At 40.2% G+C, this 17,905-nt stretch overlaps 1 protein-coding gene across 12 annotated transcripts in view; it reads right to left on the reverse strand.

Annotated features, from left to right (window-relative positions):
- RGS6 (regulator of G protein signaling 6) overlaps positions 1 to 17,905 on the reverse strand; it is a 474,980-nt gene that overhangs the window by 441,669 nt on the left and 15,406 nt on the right. For 11 of the 12 annotated variants that reach the window (XM_084892985.1, XM_084892988.1, XM_084892992.1 and 8 more), the window contains exon 2: positions 5,448 to 5,551. In XM_084892985.1, the coding sequence (XP_084749111.1) occupies positions 5,448 to 5,531 (84 nt within the window). In that variant the 5' untranslated portion in view covers positions 5,532 to 5,551. Of the gene's footprint in view, positions 1 to 5,447; positions 5,552 to 16,281; positions 16,374 to 17,905 lie in introns of those variants that run through there. The other variant, XM_084892987.1, reaches the window with a different exon arrangement.

Consider the following 17,905-nt stretch of genomic DNA (forward strand, 5'->3'; position numbering starts at 1 on the left):
ACAAACTGGAACCACCCAGAGGACCATGAGGATGAGTAGAGAAAAAGGGTATGGGGACCCAGAAGAGGAGAGTATTCTACCTTGAGAGGAGCAATGACCTTCAGTCAAGGGGCACAGCCAGTGCGAGACCTTGTGGAGAGAGAACCAGGGTTGAGAAATACCCCAACTTTGCTTTTTCCTCTTCCCATCTCTCCCTAGGCTTCTACTGGCCAAATTCAACTGAAAGTCAGAGGTCGCAGAAGCCCGGTACATGTCCACATGCAAGCAGCACGTAGAGGGGCTGAGCACGGGTGTAGAGGCATGGAGGGAAAATACCTGTACAATATTCAAACTCTTTGCCTGATGTACAAGGTTTTCATGATCTGACCCTAAGCTGCCCATCCAGAGCTATTTCTCATCCCTTCATCACAGAAACCCAGCTCCATGTAAACAGCCACTTGAAGCTTCCAGAACTCAGCATACCACATCGCAGCTCTGTCCCTCTCCATGTGCTGGTCCTCCTGCCTCTTTCAGTTCTTCTCCCCTTCTCTGCCAGGTTAATTCTCATCATATTTCAAGAATTAAAGCAGGTGCCAAACCCTCTGGATGTCTTCCATGACATCACCATTCTCTCTCCTGATATGGACTTCATCACCCTTCTGTCTCCTCCCAGAACTTTACAGTTCTGGTCTTTACAAATACTTCAGTGGTCTAAGTACCCATCTCTGCCCCACTGGCCTATGGGTTCATTCAGGGAATAGCCCCCATCTTGCATTCCTAGCATCTAACAGTGTCTGGCTGACAAATGACACTCAATTTAGATTTGCTCATGAGTTTCTCATTTTCATCCTGCCTTGGTCAGCAGGGTCTGCAGGTTCCCTGACTTGCTTGTGCTGGCCTCTACAAGTGCCTTTTATGAATTCCAGATTAATGCCCCATTCCCAGCTTTCTCCCCCATCCCTGCCTCTTCCAGGCTAGGGTGCATACTGCTGCCTTTGTAACTAAAATAGTGCTACATTTACTTTCTAGAATTATGCCTAACCCAATCTCTGTCCAGGACTTCAAGGGTCCTAGATCATTAGTGAAAGTGACCTTGGGATATCAGAGCAACACAACATTAAAGGGAGACCCAGATTTTAGAAGACGATGAGTTAATAACCAGAAGCTAGCAGTGGCATGCTATTTAACGACCCCTTCCATACACAAGAACACTGGCTTTTTCTTCTTCCTGTAAACCTCCTAAGTCATTTGTGACACGATATATTACTGACAATATCCCATGCTGCTGGTTGAACATTGCTGCTCTCCACCATTCAATCGGTACTGCAGAAGGATAACTGAACAAACACCTGAACTGTTATTAGTAAACCAAACATGGCATCACCAAGAAGAGACTTTAACTATTGAATGTTAAACTATTACATTTTTCTTCCTTTTTAAAAATTATTTTTAATTATTTTTAAATTTATTTCTGTTATTGAAAGTATTACAGATGTCCCCTTCTCTCCCCCCCCCCCCCATTATCTCCTATACCCTACACCTGTCTACCCCACCTCACTCCCAGGCCTTCACTGCACTATTGTCTTTGTCCATGGGTTATGCATATATTCATTCCATAAATCCTTTGGTTAAACTCTTTCACACCTTTCTTTCCCTCTGAGACTTGTCAGTCTGTACCATGCTTCTATGACTCTGGATCTATTTTGTTCAGCAGTTTATTTTATTCATTAGATTTCAATTGTAAATGAAATCATATGATACTTATCTTTCTCTGACTGGCTTACTTTACTTAGTATAATACTCTCCAGGTCACTCCATGCTGTTTCAAAGGGTCAGAGATCTTTGTTTTTTACTACTGCGTAGTATTCCATAGTATAAATGTACCACAGCTTTTTCATCCACTCATCTAATGAGGGGCACTTGGGCTTTTTTCAAATTTTAGATATTATAAATAACTCTGCAATGAATATAGGGTGCATATTCTCTTTTGAATTAGTGCTTTTAGTTTCTTCAGATATATTCCCAGAAGTGGAATTGCTGAGTCATAAGGCAGTTTCATTTTTTTAACTTTTTGAGATAGCTCCAACATTTTAAAACTCAGATTCCTAGGATCCAACTCAGACCTATCTTTGGAGGGGGGGATTCTTTTAAGGATCAGCATTTTTATAATTTTTATAAATGATCTAATATACAGCCAGGTTGAGCAATTCAATGACCCGGGATCTTTTGGACCCGGGAATATAAAAAAGGTTAACAGGTCCAGGCGGTTTAATGAATAATTAAGGTTTCCTTTTAAATAGATTTTTAATGGCACCAATACATTTTTCATACACACCTTTAATCCAAAATGTGAATATGAAGGATGAAAAACTAAATTAGAAAGTCTGTTTAAGTCAATATATAAATCATGCTTTGCAAAAGTACAACTTGTTACGGTTAATGACATAGAAAACATGAAAAGAAAATGAAGAGTATTCTGAAATGTGTGGGCCTAAGGAACCCACCCATCATTACTCATGTGTCAGAAGGTCACTATCCCAAATGGCATTTAAAAGTCACAGCAATATCATGGACATAATCATCCTGCTTAATACGCGGAAGTTTACCCAAAAGCTCCATTTCTCTAGACTTGGCTTTTTAAATGTCAGCATCTGAATCAACACAACACAATCCAAGCAAAAATTTCACACTGGAAATGTCTGACAAGAGGAAGAGACAACAAACAAGGGAGAGAAAACAAAATGAAAGCACCGTTTGCACAGTTTTTTAAATGTAAATTTTTGCTGTAGACCTTTACGTAAAGGTCCGGTTTTATAGCTACAACCTCGAATAGGTGGTTACACAGAGGACGTCCATAGTAAATGTTTGAATTGACCTTGGTTTCAGGGATCAATCTTTAGCTACACCTTGAAGAGAAAGTGTTGGCCATAGCCAACAGTCTACAGCACTGAGAGTAAGAGATCTAGATGAATAGCCCATGTTCCCAACACAACCATGGCTTAACTTAACTAGGTTTAAATGATTCCAGATCCTGGACCCACACTGGCAATAAGTGTATCTTCTTTCTCACAGATTGAACAGGTCTAATATCCCCTTTATAGCAATTAACTAATATATCAAATAACATGAACACATACATACCTCCCACCCACGAGTGTGTCATGAGGAAGCAAGGTATATTTCCAAGGTAGAAAATTAATGACTAGTTGTCATTTCTTTAAAGAACTACAGCAATGAACAACTTTGTTTCTAAATTAAAAAAAAAAAAAAAGAGTCCCCTACTACTGCATAAAAAGTTAAAATTAAGCTCCCACAAACTTGTAGAACATTCTCCCTTCACGTAACAGCAAACATTCTGGGGCAAACGTGTTTGAAAGGCATAACCTTTAATAGTGTATGGATTTGCAATCTCCTAAATAAAGTAAATATATTTGTAATGTTTTCTTGTGTCTCAAAAAAGCAACTCACTGTATGAACATACATTGGTCAATTTATTAACAGCATCAACATTTACACATTTTATAAATTATTTCCTCTCCAGTGTTACTCTCTCTCTAAAAAGACCTAAAGCTAAAAGAAAAAGAGACATTCGTTATGGACCACCTCCAGGCCAAGCAGGATGTCAGATGCCTTATTTACTCTGTTTAAGTGAATCTTCACAACAAACCCACTAGGTACCAGCCTTCCTCCCAAGTTATCTTCCTTCTTTTTAAAAATGAAGAAGCTGAAGCTCCCAGTAATGACAAAAGTGACTCAAGGTCACACCTCTAAGAAGTGGAGAAATTGCAACTTTAATAGAGGTCTGACTCAAAACCCCATGTTCCTGCAAGCCTGGCAAAGGGTCTCTCTGTTTGGGGATTAAGAAGGTAATGACAAGTAAAAAATATTTCCATTATTCTGTATGGCTCTCTAATTGGCTAGCCCAGTTAAACTATTTTTTCTTTACCACAACTTAATAAGCATGTCTCTTAGAAACGGGTCATCAAAGCAGTCTCTTGCAAAGCAAAGAATTAAGGAATTTGAGACTGGAAGCAGGAACAGTTTGAGAGTTCTATTTTTACTCTGAAAAGAGAAAAATTCACCATACTGATCATCCAGAAATATCTAGTTCAACACTGCCCATATGATGACCAGAGATCGAACACAGAGTCTTGCAGGATACACAGAACCCAGCAGACAAGTCAAACATTTAGTGAAATAAATGAACATTAACTCGTTTTTCTTAAAATGTAATATAGTTAGGTTACGTTATCACAAACAAGCATTAAAAAGGCATATAAGAAGCAGTTATTTCCTCAAATTCAGTATGCACACAAATAAAAGGTATGTGCTATATTTCCTTCCTTTAAAACGTATCCTTTCAACTGTCTCTATTTGAATTGGTAACATCAATGTCTTTCTATAACCCAAGGTCAAAAAACCCAGTCATCTCTGATTCACTATTCACCTCCTGATTCCATATTCATTTCATTTCCAAGTCATTTTTAATTCTGACTCTGTAAACCCTCTGCTCAGTCCTGCTCAATTCTGAAGGGCATGTCCCCTGCTAGATTAGTGTCCTCCTTACCTTTCTCACAGGGAGAGAAATATCCCTCCGGGAGCCTGCAATCTACCCTCATAACAATGCATTTGCCACATGGGGACAAGACTCATAATTCCAAACAGATGCTGACTTTACAACTCCCAGCCCACAAGTTTTCCACGATTAAATTGCTTATGATTCCACATGCTAAAAACCTGGCTCCATCCAGCCTGTCTTCCCAAAATCGCACCTCCGTTTATGTCTAGTAATTCATCCTATGCCCAAGCTAACTGATTCTGGTGGCTGTTCCCTTCTCCAGTTCTTTGCCTTACCATCTGGAATGACCTTCTTGCCAAATAAGCAATCTCACCCATCCTTTAAAATTGAGTTCAAAGACCATTCTTCCCAACCAACCCTGACCTCTGAGGCTGGAAGTGATCTACCCCTCTGCTGCAATTATATAATAATCTACTTGAAATTCTCTTTTGGAAATGAGTGGGTAGACTCTATTACAGTTTCTTGTATATCTCTCACCAATTGTAAACATCTAATATATATATTACCTCAGTGTTTCCCATAACACCTAGCCCGGTTCTTATACGTACTATCAGTTCGAAGAACATTCATGTAATCAATGTTACGGTAAGGGTTTTAAATCAAAGGGGAATATGTCTCCATCTGTATTACACAGGTGATCTTTGAGTTTAAAGAAAACAAAATCACATAATATTTTCCCAAGTATACAATACCAAGTATGACAAAATCTAACTGCCTTAAATTTTAGAATTGGAGAATCAGATATGAGAAGCAAACGATATTCATTTATCAGTCGAGGCAGTTCAGGCAGAAAACATTTGTCGAGCTGTCAACCATCAGTCAACCCTACACAGAACACAAACACACACACAACACAGCCAGCATCACAGCATTTAACCAGATGCCTTACTTTGCGGTAGACTATCATGTTTGGAGAACTGTCCTCTGGGTCAGCAGTTGCCACTGCTCTTGGCTCCCCGGATCCCTGAGCCATCCTGGATGTCTTCACTCACTCTGCAGAAATAAATTAACAGGTCATTAAGACATGCAAGAATTATATAAAGAGAGCTTTGCAATGCAAATAACTATGTCTTTGGGCAGGTGGCATGAAAACAAAGCATGATGTAAGAAATTATATGATTGTGGACGAATTGTCCACATACATCTTTCTAATTCCAAAGCAACGTATTCTTTATTTTTCAGCCCAGAACTGTACACCTGAGGGGTAATCATATGCCAGTCTTAAGTAATCTCCTGAAGATGAATGAAACCAATCATTTTGATGTTGATTTTTTTTTTTGCAAACTCATTCTATGATTAATTCTATGCATTAAAATATGAAAATTTTATCTGGGAAATGCAAATCAAAACCACAAGGAGATACTGCTTCATACCCACTGGAAGGTTACAATAATAAAAACAAAACTTCAAATAGCAATCATTGAAAAGGACATGGGTAAATTGGTACCCTTGTACATTATTGATAGGAATTGGAAAACATTTGGTGGTTCCTCAGAAATTAAATATAGAATTGCATATAACCTGACAATTCTACTCCTAAGAACTGAAAACAGGTATTCAAACAAACACTCAAACATGAAAACTGATAGCAGCACTATTGTCAAAATGTGGAAATAACTCTATGTCCATCAACTGATGAATGAATAAGCGAAATATGGCCTACTCCTACAATGGAATATAATTCAGCCATTAAAAGTAATAAAGCACTGACACATGCTACAACACAGATTAATCTTGAAAGCATTATGCTAAATGAAAGGAGCTAGATACAAAAGGTCACTGCAATTGACTGAAGGTTTTTTGTCCCCCCAAAATTCACGTGTTGAAATCCTAATCCCAATGTAATAGTATTAGGAGGTAGGACCTTTGGAAAGTGATGAGTGCTCTGATGAAAAAGGTTCCAGAGAGCTCTCTTATGAACCAGGAAACAGGCCCTCACAAGACACCAAATCTGCCCCCAAGTCTTGATCTTGGACTTTCCATTCTTTAGAACTGTGAGAAGTAAATTTCTGTTGTTTATCAGCTATCCAGTCAATGGCATTCTATTACAGCAGCCTGAATGGACTAAGACAATGACATAGTGTAGCATTCCATTCACACAAAGTATATATAATAGAGAAATCTATAGAGACAGAAAGCAGATTGGTAAATACCAGCAACTGTAGAGAGGAGAGATTGCAGTGACTGCTTAACGGAAATGGGGTCTCCTATCTAGTTGAAAACTGTTTTCTAGTTGATAGAACTGATGGTTGTAGAACACTGTGAATGTTCTAAGTGCCTCTGAGATGTATGCTCTAAAATGGTTAATTTTATGAGCATTGTTATGAATACAGGAAATGTGCTGTGAAAAAGGCAGTGATGTCAGGAGAGAGGCTATTACGGTTTAAAATAAGAACTCGTGCATTTGTGAATTTCACCTCAATTAAGAAAAATGAATGTTTTTAATTTGACCTTTTAAAACATCTGAGAAGATAGCAATGAGACAAGGACAACATAGGGACTTTTTGAGTAAAGAAGCAAGTTCAGTTCTTGACATGACTTTGTATTTGCTGGGTGACCTCAAGCAAGTCCAATAACCTGTTGGGTGTTGGGTTCCTTTGTTAATTTTCTTTTAAAATGTACATGTGTAACATCTCCTGTGTAGCTAGAACCAAGCCAAGGCACCTTCCTCTACGTTGCTCTCATCAGTAAAATGTAACTTCCACTGACTACTCACAGCTAAGGGTCAAATAAATGAGTATAAAAGTGTCCTATAAAGCCATAAAAGTCCTATACAAATGTTATCTCTGATCTAAGAGCCTGCCTGGGTTATTTGCACAAAATTCATAAGCTTTTCATCAAAGGAACTTTTATAAATACCATACTCAACAGAAAAGGCCATTACAATTTAAAAAAAAAAAAAAAAAAAAAAAAAACACCTCAGGAAACATTTTATTATAAAAGAACTTGGTACCAAAAGTCATTCAATAAAAATTAATTTGGGCAAAAAACAGGGAGGAGACAGAAGTTTGTAATTTATGCTAAGAATTTAATTACCCAAGATATCCCATTTGAATAATGTTGATTGCTTTCATCATCATTTATGAATTAGGATGCGTTTTAAAAGCTAGATTACATGAAGAGATCAAGAGCATCATTCTATTATCTCTATCCATTGCAATATCAGTATTTCTATGAATATAGTACTACATGGAAACACTGATTATTATGCTAATCAGTGGCTTTGAAAGTTAAATGAACAAACTGTTTATTTATAAATAACTAATTATTTGCCTTAATGCAGAATATGACTGAGCATGAAAAACAAATTTTGAGTCCATTTATGTATGCTCATTTGTCTATGCAACAGAGCCATTTGGGGCTCCTATTGCTTTATTTTAAAATGAACACTTTCACTTTAATGAGTATATTATCTTCCACCTCAGAAACTGTGTTATAACAGTAAAGTTGGAAATGACCTAGAAATAATCATGCCAGTCCTCCCTTTGCTTTTCCCTGACTCTCCTCCCTGCCCCCCAACAGAAGCAGGCTGATTTCCCAGGATCTGAGCTGCTGAGTGAATGGGGTTAGGAATTCCAGTGAGTCTGGTATGTAATAGAAAGATTTCCATTTTGATTCTTCCATCAACTCATTTTGAAACTCAAGCTAGTCATTTACCTTTTCTTTGTCTACTGGTATAAAATATAAATTCTAAAATACATTCTGGTCCCTATGTCAACAGTTGTTAGAGAGAGCTGAGTGCAAAACCTGCATAAGTATGGATGTTCTGATTAAATTCATTGACTATAAAGCTGGTGTTCCTGAAATTAAAGGAACAGATTCTCACTCATTACAATATGGTATAAAATATATATTTTTTAATGAAGTACAATGGAATAGGAATATTTTAAATTTAGTGGTAGAGGAAAACAAAACTTCTTCATGTTATTTACATATACTGCATGTATATACACAAAATAAATAATTCAGGGACTTTGGTTTTAATATTTGAAGAATATGTTTTTCTGAAAACATGACTACATTTCAATAGACTCTCCAAGAAGAGACAAGATAGTTTTGTGGCTACAAGCTGGCCTATGTCATCAGACTGATCTACGTCTGGGCCCAGGCTCTACCATTCACTACCCTGTTCCCCCAAAAATAAGACAGTGTCTTATATTAATTTTTGCTCCCAAAAAAGCACTAGGTCTTATTTTCAGGGGATGTCTTATTTTTCCATGAAGAAGAATACGGTACACATTTATTGTTAAATGAAAATTAAGGAAATTTATTACCTGTATACAGTATGGTAGTACGGTAGTTGTCAACACAAACCAGACAAACTGTGAATCCTACAGTATCAAGAATTTACTCATTTATTCAATGACAATCATGTCATCATCTTCTGGAACATCATCATAACAATCCAATTCCTGAATTTCCTGGTGAATTTCTTGTGACTCCATTTCTTTCAGAATCAGTGGACCAAATCTCTCATGTTTAGCAATAGCATTCTGAGACAGAGCCTGGGGGGCCTTATTTTTGGGGGGATGCCTTATATCTCACTCAGAAGGAAACCTGTAAGTAGGTCTTATTTTTGGAGGATGTCTTATTTTCGGGGAAACACATTAGGTAAGGATGTTCTGATTAAATTCATTGAATATAAAGCTGGTGTTCATGAAATTAAAGGAACAGATTCTCACTCATTACAATATAGTATAAAATATTTATTTTTAAATGAAGTACAATGGAATAGGAATATTTTAAATTTAGTGGTAGAGGAAAACAAAACCTTCTTCATGTTATTTACATATACTGCATGCATATACACAAAATAAATAATTCAGGGACTTTGGTTTTAATATTTGAAGAATATGTTTTTCTGAAAACATGACTACATTTCAATAGACTCTCCAAGAAGAGACAAGATAGTTTTGTGGCTACAAGCTGGCCAATGTCATCAGACTGATCTACGTCTGGGTCCAGGCTCTGCCATTCACTAGCTGTGTGACCTGAGGCAAGTTACTTTACCTCTCTGTGCCTTAGTTTTCTTATCTGTCACAAACCTGTCCCGGCATAGTGGGAAGCCTTCTGAACTGGGAGGCCTGGTTCCTCCACCTAGTCTGCAACTAACTAGCTGTTGGAATCAGGTTAAGCCATGGCTTCTCTGCACCCCAACTGGACATTGACTATAAAACCCAGCATTCTTAGTATTCCCTCCAGTTCTGACCTAGAACTCAGAACTTCCAATTTCTAAATTTCCTTCAAAGATTCACCAGAATGTTCCATGCTACCTCTCTTCCATCACCACTGCCTATATGCTAACCCAACTCCTCCATTCGTGAGTGCTCATGCCAATCACAGAAGTGGGAGTAAGCTTTCCTTCCCAGCCTTAGCATGCCTCCCCCTGAAGCAATTCCTGTAATACCACCACCCACCACCAGGTGCCACAAGACAACGTTTATCCTTGGAGCAAACGCTGAGCATCCAATCCCAACGCTTGGTGCGAGGCCCCTAGAGATAGAAAGATAAATCAGATACAGGTGCTCTCATTAAAGTGTTCAGAGTCCAGCAGGGGTGACAGACATGTCCACGAAAGCAGGACATTGTAATGTGTGGGTGTTCAGTTATAACGAGCAGGAGGATGTGGCCACTGATATGAGAGCAGGGTGAACGGGAGTCTAGGGAAGGCAGAAGAGGACAACGGAACCTAGGTGATGACACAGGCATGCATATCTAAAGACCCAGAAGTATAGACGCTCAAGAAGAAAAAGAACACATGAAGATGATCTGATCTCAAGGAGATTACGTGGGAGAACAGCCAAATGTGGAGAGTGAAATAACAGGGATTCCCACCTGTCTGGAGTCATGACTTTGTTTCCTTGTTTATCAGAGGTCTCCTCTATGAGAAAGCCAGTTCTAGTGAGTGGAGTATCTGTTGATGGGGCTCACCCGGTATCCCTGGCACAGAGCTGGTACTCAAATATTTTTGAATGAATAATAGAACTGATAAGACTCTGCCAAGATGCAGTGAACTTCTTCGGGAACACTCACCTAGATGGCAAGCCATTAAAACTGCCCAACAGAGAGGGCTCTTTCTCAACAAAGCCCCATGTACGGAATCACACATGACTCTCCCCAGGATATATGGATAGGGATCAGCCCTGAACTCAGGAACCCACATTTGGAATCCATGAAAGACATGTGGGAGAGTGGGAAGTATAGTGAGTAGATCCCCTTTGAATAAGAGAACAATTGAGCATCTCTGATTCAAGCGCTGATTAGCACATATTGTGAAAGTTGGGACTGCAATTTACTACAAATTTATATTGCATTTGTAGCTCTTAGTTATGGCAAATGCCAGCTGTTTTCCTTTGTAATGGCAGCTTCTCTGGAGCAAGCTAAGCTTAGGGCCCAGCAGATAACAATGCCGTTCAGAGCAGGTAGGCAAGACCCAAGGATGGGTGTTGCAGTCAGACCATGACCTGCACCTCAGCTCTGGCCACACCAAGGCTGCTGTGGGCCTTGGGCAATTGAATCCCCATCCTCAACTTCCAACTCTTCACCTGGAAGATGAGAACCTTCTACTCTGCAGGATTGTTTTTGAAGAATAAGTCATGTAAACTTCTTAGCAAAAAACAAACAAACAAACAAACAAAAAATGAAGATAGCAACCATCAGTCTTGTTCTGTGCCAGTATTTGGCCAAATGAAATCCCCAGGCCACCTGCACCAGAATGACTAAAGAATTCCTTCCCCGATCCTCACATATTCTGCCTGGGTTCATGGGAGAGGAAGCTGGGGTGGAACTCTACAATTACACCACAATGCCACAAAAATCATTGTCACATGCAGCTGAAAACCTTAAGATGTCACTCCTACCACTCTTAGTGCCCAGTCCTCACAACTCTATGCAGGAAAATGTCTTGTAGGAGAGGTCATCATATGCTGACTGTAATGTAGTCTGAACATTTATGCTGCCATCTAAGAGTCCTGTTGATGTTATTGCCTCTCCTTCATGTTATATCAAACTCATATTGTTTGCCTCGGGCCATTAAAACCCAATGGATTTTTCTCAGACAAAGGCAATATTATGCTCTTCAGGAAAAAAAAAATTATAAGACGTGTGCTATCTCAGTAATATAAGCTTGTTTATATAGTTCTAATCTGACTGAGTGGGCAGAAACCTCAAGGGGAAGAAAGGAAGAAAATAGGTATAAAGAACAAATAACTCTTCCTGCTATAGCAGAGTCTGCCAACCTGGCATTTCCTATATGCTCCAGACTCAGATGATCAACAACAGATCGAGTGTCTGTGGCAGGTAATCGCTAAAGATCTGAAAACAAGGAGACAGAACTCAATGCCCAGGGGACAATTTTGATGGCAATGCTAGGTACCCAGTATTTTACTGAGATATACGTAATTGCTTAATCACTCAGGCCTTCAGTAGAATTCCGTGGTTCCCAAAAGCTGATCAAGGACCTGAACCTGACTAGCAGACTCAAAATCACCTGGGGGAGATTCTAAAGACACATGGTTCCCATGCTCCAGAAAGTCTTTCATTATTACTAGAGGCCCAGTGGTATGAAATTCGTGCACAGGTGGGTCCCTAGGCCTGGCCAGTGATCAGGGCTGATCAGAACCATCTCACCCAATCCCAATCAGGGTCGGGCCAAATCAGGGCCTGCCAGCCAGGTGGAGGGACTGTGAGAGATTGCTGGCCAAGGGGAGGAACCGGCCATGGGGAGGGACCGTGGGAAGTTGGTCAGCCACAGGAGATTGGCTGTGGGAGTGCACTGACCACCATAAGGCAACTCCTGTGTTGAGCATCTGCCCTCTGGTGGTCAGTGTGCATTATAGTGACTGGTCAACCAGTCATTTTGGTTGTTCAGGTCCTTTGGTCTTAACAGTCACTTAGGCTTTTATATATATAGATCATTATTAATAATAATAATTGATGAGAGAGAGAAACAGCAATTCGTTATGCATTCATTAGTTGCTTTTTGAATGTGCCCTGATTGGAAATTAAACCTGCAACCTTGGTGTATCAGAACAATGCTCTAACCAACTGAATTTCCCAACCAGGGCTGTTTTAGAACTCTAATTTGCTTGGTCTAGGGCAGTGGTCAGCAAACTGCGGCTCGTGGGCCACATGCGGCTCTTTGGCTTTTTGAGTGTAGCTCTTCCACAAAATATCATGTGTAGGCAGACACGTACAGTGCAATTGAAACTTTGTGGCCCATGCGCAGAAGTCAGTTTTTGGCTCTCAAAAGAAATTTCAATCGTTGTACTGTTGATATCTGGCTCTGTGGACTAATGAGTTTGCTGACCACTGGTCTAGGGTGGTCCCTAGAGATTTAGGATTTAAATATTCCCTGGGTGATTTGGCAGCACAGGCAAGCTTTGGAACCATTGACCTAGATTCCATGGAGCCTGCCTTCTCTTCACCTGATCCCTCCATCCCTTCCCATGTCACAGTCATGCTAAGTTGGGCTCCTTTAACTTCCCTTGTATTCAGGCAAAAACTCACTCTAATAGATAAATCCAGGGGTATGGGATGAAAGAACTGGCTCTCAATCTTGGCCTTGACACTTCAGTGCTGTGTGCACAAGCAACTTACTGCTATGCTTCTTTAGCCTCTCTGAGACTTGGTGTCCTCATCCAGAAAATGCAACACTAATCACCCTGCTTCCGTGGTCCTCAGTCTGGCTGCTCAGAATCACTCAGGCAGAGCTTCATGGCAACTGTAACAAGTGGGTGTTACTCCTACTCTACAGGTGAGAAAATTGAGTAACTCACCCAAAGTAACACAGCTTGTCAGCCAGAAAACTAAAATTCAAACTCAGCGCTGACTTCAATGCCCACAGACTTGCAATGGTCAGTCTTGATATCCAGTGAAATCAGCTATATAGAGTATTTAAAACAAAATTGTATGAATTTATATTAAATTTAAGTATATACCCAAATATAAAACATTAGCACCTGCAGAAACCAGTTTGGCTCAATGAATAGAGCATCAGCCTGTGGACTGAAAGGTCCCAGGTTCGATTCTGGTCAAGGGCATGTACCTTGATTGTGGGCACATCCCCAGTGGAGGGTGTACAGGAGGCAGCTGATCAATGTTTCTCCTTTTAACTATCTCTCTCCCTTCCTCTCTGTAAAAAAAAATAAATAAAATACATTTTTTAAAAAACACTTAGCACCTATGTCCTATATAATAAAAGAGTGATATGCAAATTAATCATCACTCCACTACACCCACAAGCCAATCAGGAGTGAATATGCAAATAAACCCAACCAAGATGGCTAAGGCCACAGAGAACAGGAGGGAGGCTTGGGTTTCCCTAGCAATGGAGGAAGCCAAGCTTTCTGCCTGCCCTTGCAGGCCTAGACCTCCACTCAGTGCTACAAAGTTTCAATGATAGAAGATACATAAATCCAAACAGAAATGGCATCAGCCACAGAGCTAGAAAGAGCAGGAGGCTAGGGTTTCCCTAGCAATGGAGGAACCCAAGCTTTCTGCACACCCTGGCAGGCCCAGGCCTCCACTTAAGGCTATAAAGTTTCAATAATAGAAGATACATAAGTCCCAACAGAAATGGCTACCACCACGGAGCAAGCAGAAGGCTTGGCTCTGCTCTAGGCTACAAAATTTCAATTGTAGAAAATAAATAAACCCCAGATACCAGGGCCTCTGCTTGGATTGCCAGGGGGCGTGGCCTGCCTGCAAACCACCACAGGCCCCTCACCCAGGCCACCCCACACCCAGAGGGAATCCCCACCCTGATCTGGGACACCCTTTAGGGCAAACCAGCCAGCCCCTACCCATGCACCAGGCCTCTGTCCTGCCTAATAAAAGAGTAATATGCAGATTGACCATCACTCCAATACACAATAGCTGCCCCCATGTGGTCAAAGATCATGCCCCATGTGAATACAAGATGGCAACCACAAGATTCTTGTGGGGGAGGGCAGTTGTGGGTGACCAGACCACCAGGAGAGGGCAGTTACGGGCAAACAGGCTGGCAGAGTAGTGGTTAGGGGGTGATCAGGCTGGCAGGCAGAAGTGGTTAGGGGCAATCAGGAGGCCAGGCAGGTGAGCAGTTGGAAGCCAGCAATTCTGGATTGTGAGAGGAATGTCCCAGATTGGAGATGATGCAGGCTGCAGGGACACACACATACACACACCCCATGCACGAATTTTGTGCACTGGGCCTCTAGTATTATATATAAAGTACTTAGTACTAGATACTACTGCACATAGTACAATCAATATACAGTAGGTCCTTATCCACCTTGTAGTTCCCTCTGTCTACTTCCTTGTGTCTCAGAGAAGTTGACTTGCCCATTTCAATCCCATCTTAAGACATATATATAGGGGGAAACTTATATATATATATAGGGGGGAGAGGTCAGTGGGGGAAAATAGGGACATATGTAATACTTTCAACAACAAAGATTTTTTAAAAGACATATATATAAATACAACCCTCTCTGGGTTGCCACAGCTCCATGACTAAACAAACTAATCTTTCGAAACTTCTCATAAAGAAAAGTATTTTTGCATTTCCTATATTAAACAGTAATCCTAAAAATTAAGCTAGGAGGGAGTAGAAAGTTCTTCACGCAACAGGATGTGCTTGGCCAAGTGATGTGCCCCCAGACCTGTTAACACCATCACTACTTGAAGCTCAGGTCCACCCAGGAGTCTCCTCTTCCCGGGGCTCTGAACTCCACACTGTCCTGGACACCCTCAGACGTTGCCAATCCCCACTGATTCTTCCTGCCTTTTGAACTCTTCTCTTTGAACGTTGACCTTCTGTGACTTAATGAAAACCTGGCTTCCTCCTGTAGCCCCTTGTCCTCACCCCATATATCAAGACCAGGATGGAAGGTAAGCATCCTCCTGGTTGTCCATTGCAGTTTTAAATGACGTCCCTACCATGTTCCTACCAAAATCCTTGTTCTTGTGACACTCAGATCCTCAGACTATGCCTCCTCCTTCCTATCATCACTTCTGTGTCACCCCTCCCTCCTCTTATGCCCTTTCATTTCCTGAAGATTCAGGTTCTGGTTCTCAACCTTTTAGTCAACCTCGGTGACTGTAACATCAGAATCAAAGACCTAATTGACAAGCTGCTTTCTCTATCCTTTTTAGTTCCTCATCTGAATCTTTTCTTCCATGACTCCTCCCCAGCCACTGCCTCGCATGGCCACATGCTGAACCTCATCATCTCCAGTGCCTGGACCACTCGGATCGCCTACTCTGTCCACCTTCCCTCTTTACAGCTCAGCTACTCTACATTCACTGCAAACATCCTCCAAACTTATTTAGACATTCAGCCTACAACTTTAGTTTTTTCTTCTCTCACTAGCTCCATCATTATAATCACTCAGTCGCTCCCTTGCAAATATCCTCAACTCCCTTCCCTCCCCCTTTCTGTCATATTTCCTGGCAAATCCCCAATATTGAGAGAACCTGAGTATCCACCATACAATATCCATACAATATCTGAATATCCAAGATCACATCCCAACAGGTGAACACTTTGGGATGGGGTGAGGCAGGGGTAAAGAGGAAATCACACAACCAGGCTGACTTAGTGGCAGTTTAAATTCATGAACACAAACTTTAAATAACTTAGTTAATACTCCTCACCAGATCTAAAACGTTTTCCTACCAAGTTTGATCTCCTCTTCTGAATTGGTTACCTCATGTCTCCCACTTGTTCAAACTTTACACACAGTCTCAGTTGACGAGGTCACTTCAAACTCCACTGAAGAAATGGAAGCCAGCAGAGGGCAAGTCTCGCATTTCGGGACACCCTCACCTTAATCATTCTGTAAGTCGTCTTCCCTCCCATTGCATCAGAGGAAGAGTTGCTGCACTTACTAAAGAAAAGTTGTTCCACATTTTTTCTTAAGTGGAAGTTAGAGAACATTTCTCCTCTCCTCACCCTACCACCCCATCAATGGGCTCTAGTATATTAACAGTGAGTTACAGCAAAAAGACCTCTAAAACACAAACTCTCCGGGGACCACTTAGGAAACTTATAGTCAAGGGAGGAGACTAAAACAAAAAAACAATGCTTCTGGCACCTACAGCTCCAGCAAACATTAAAACAGCCCAACCCTTAGCCAAATGAAATAAAGCCCTCCTCTAACGGCCTCGCTGTCTCAGCTCCTAATATCTCACACATTGCATTTGGCTTTTAAGAACCAGACTCAGATAAGACACAGATGTTGAAATTATCTGAAAGGGAATCCAAAATAGCATATGTTAAGACTTGTAATGGGATTACATATGTTAAGACTTATAATGGGAAAAGTAGGTGGTAATTAAACACAGAGACAGAATTTTTTTTTCATCCTTAAAAAGAGAAATGCTAAAAGTCAAAAACACTGTAATAAATTAAGAATGCTCATTAGTAGACTCTAAATAGCCAAGGAAAGAATCAGTGAAGTTCAATGAAGATTCATAGAAATTTACCAAATGAGAAAGAAAAAGAATTTTTTTAAAAATAGAATAGCATATCTGTGGATCAATAGCAAAAGATATGACATATGTGTAATTGTAACACCAGGAGGAGAAGAAAAATGAGTAAAAGAAATATTCGAAGGAGTAATGACTGACAGCTTTCCAAAATTAATAACATACACCAAACCTCAAATCCAGGAAGATCAGAAAACACCAGACAGGGTTGAAAAGCACAAACAAAAACCACTACACCTAAGCGTATTATATTCAAACTGCAAAAAATCTAAGAGAGAGAAAATCTTGAAAGAAACCAAAAGAAAAAAACACCTTAACATATAAAGGAACAACTATAACATTTATACAAGGCTTCTCAACAGAAACGACACAGATGGGAGAGTGGAGTGAAATACAATGTTGAAAGAAAAACACCACACACCTAGAATTCTATATCAGGTGAAATTATCCTTCAAAAGTGAAGGAAAAATAACAACTTTCTCAAACAAAGGAAAACTGAGCAAGTTCACTAGCAAATTTGCCCTGCAAGAAATGCTAAAGGAAGTTTTTCAGATACAGGAAAATTAAATAGGTCAGAAACTTGGGTCTACAAAAAGAAAGAACAAGCATCGAGGAGGAGATAAACAAAGGAAAAATAGTCTTCTGTTGTCTAATTCTTAATTAACCTAAGAGAAAGAAGTAAGACTCTTTTGAACAATGTTCATGGAAAAGAAGAAATACTATACTTTAACAGACTACAATATCAATGTCTAACACAGAGTTCCAGAATAACCTTGACCATCAACTAGTTCAAGGTTGGCAAAGTCGGGCCTGGGGTACAAACTTAACTGATTGTCTGTTTTTGTATAATCTATGAGCTAAGAATGGTCTTTACAA

This window comes from Pipistrellus hanaki, assembly GCF_964339955.1.
Source record: "Pipistrellus hanaki genome assembly, chromosome: 1".
In the NCBI taxonomy this organism is placed as follows: domain Eukaryota; kingdom Metazoa; phylum Chordata; class Mammalia; order Chiroptera; family Vespertilionidae; genus Pipistrellus; species Pipistrellus hanaki.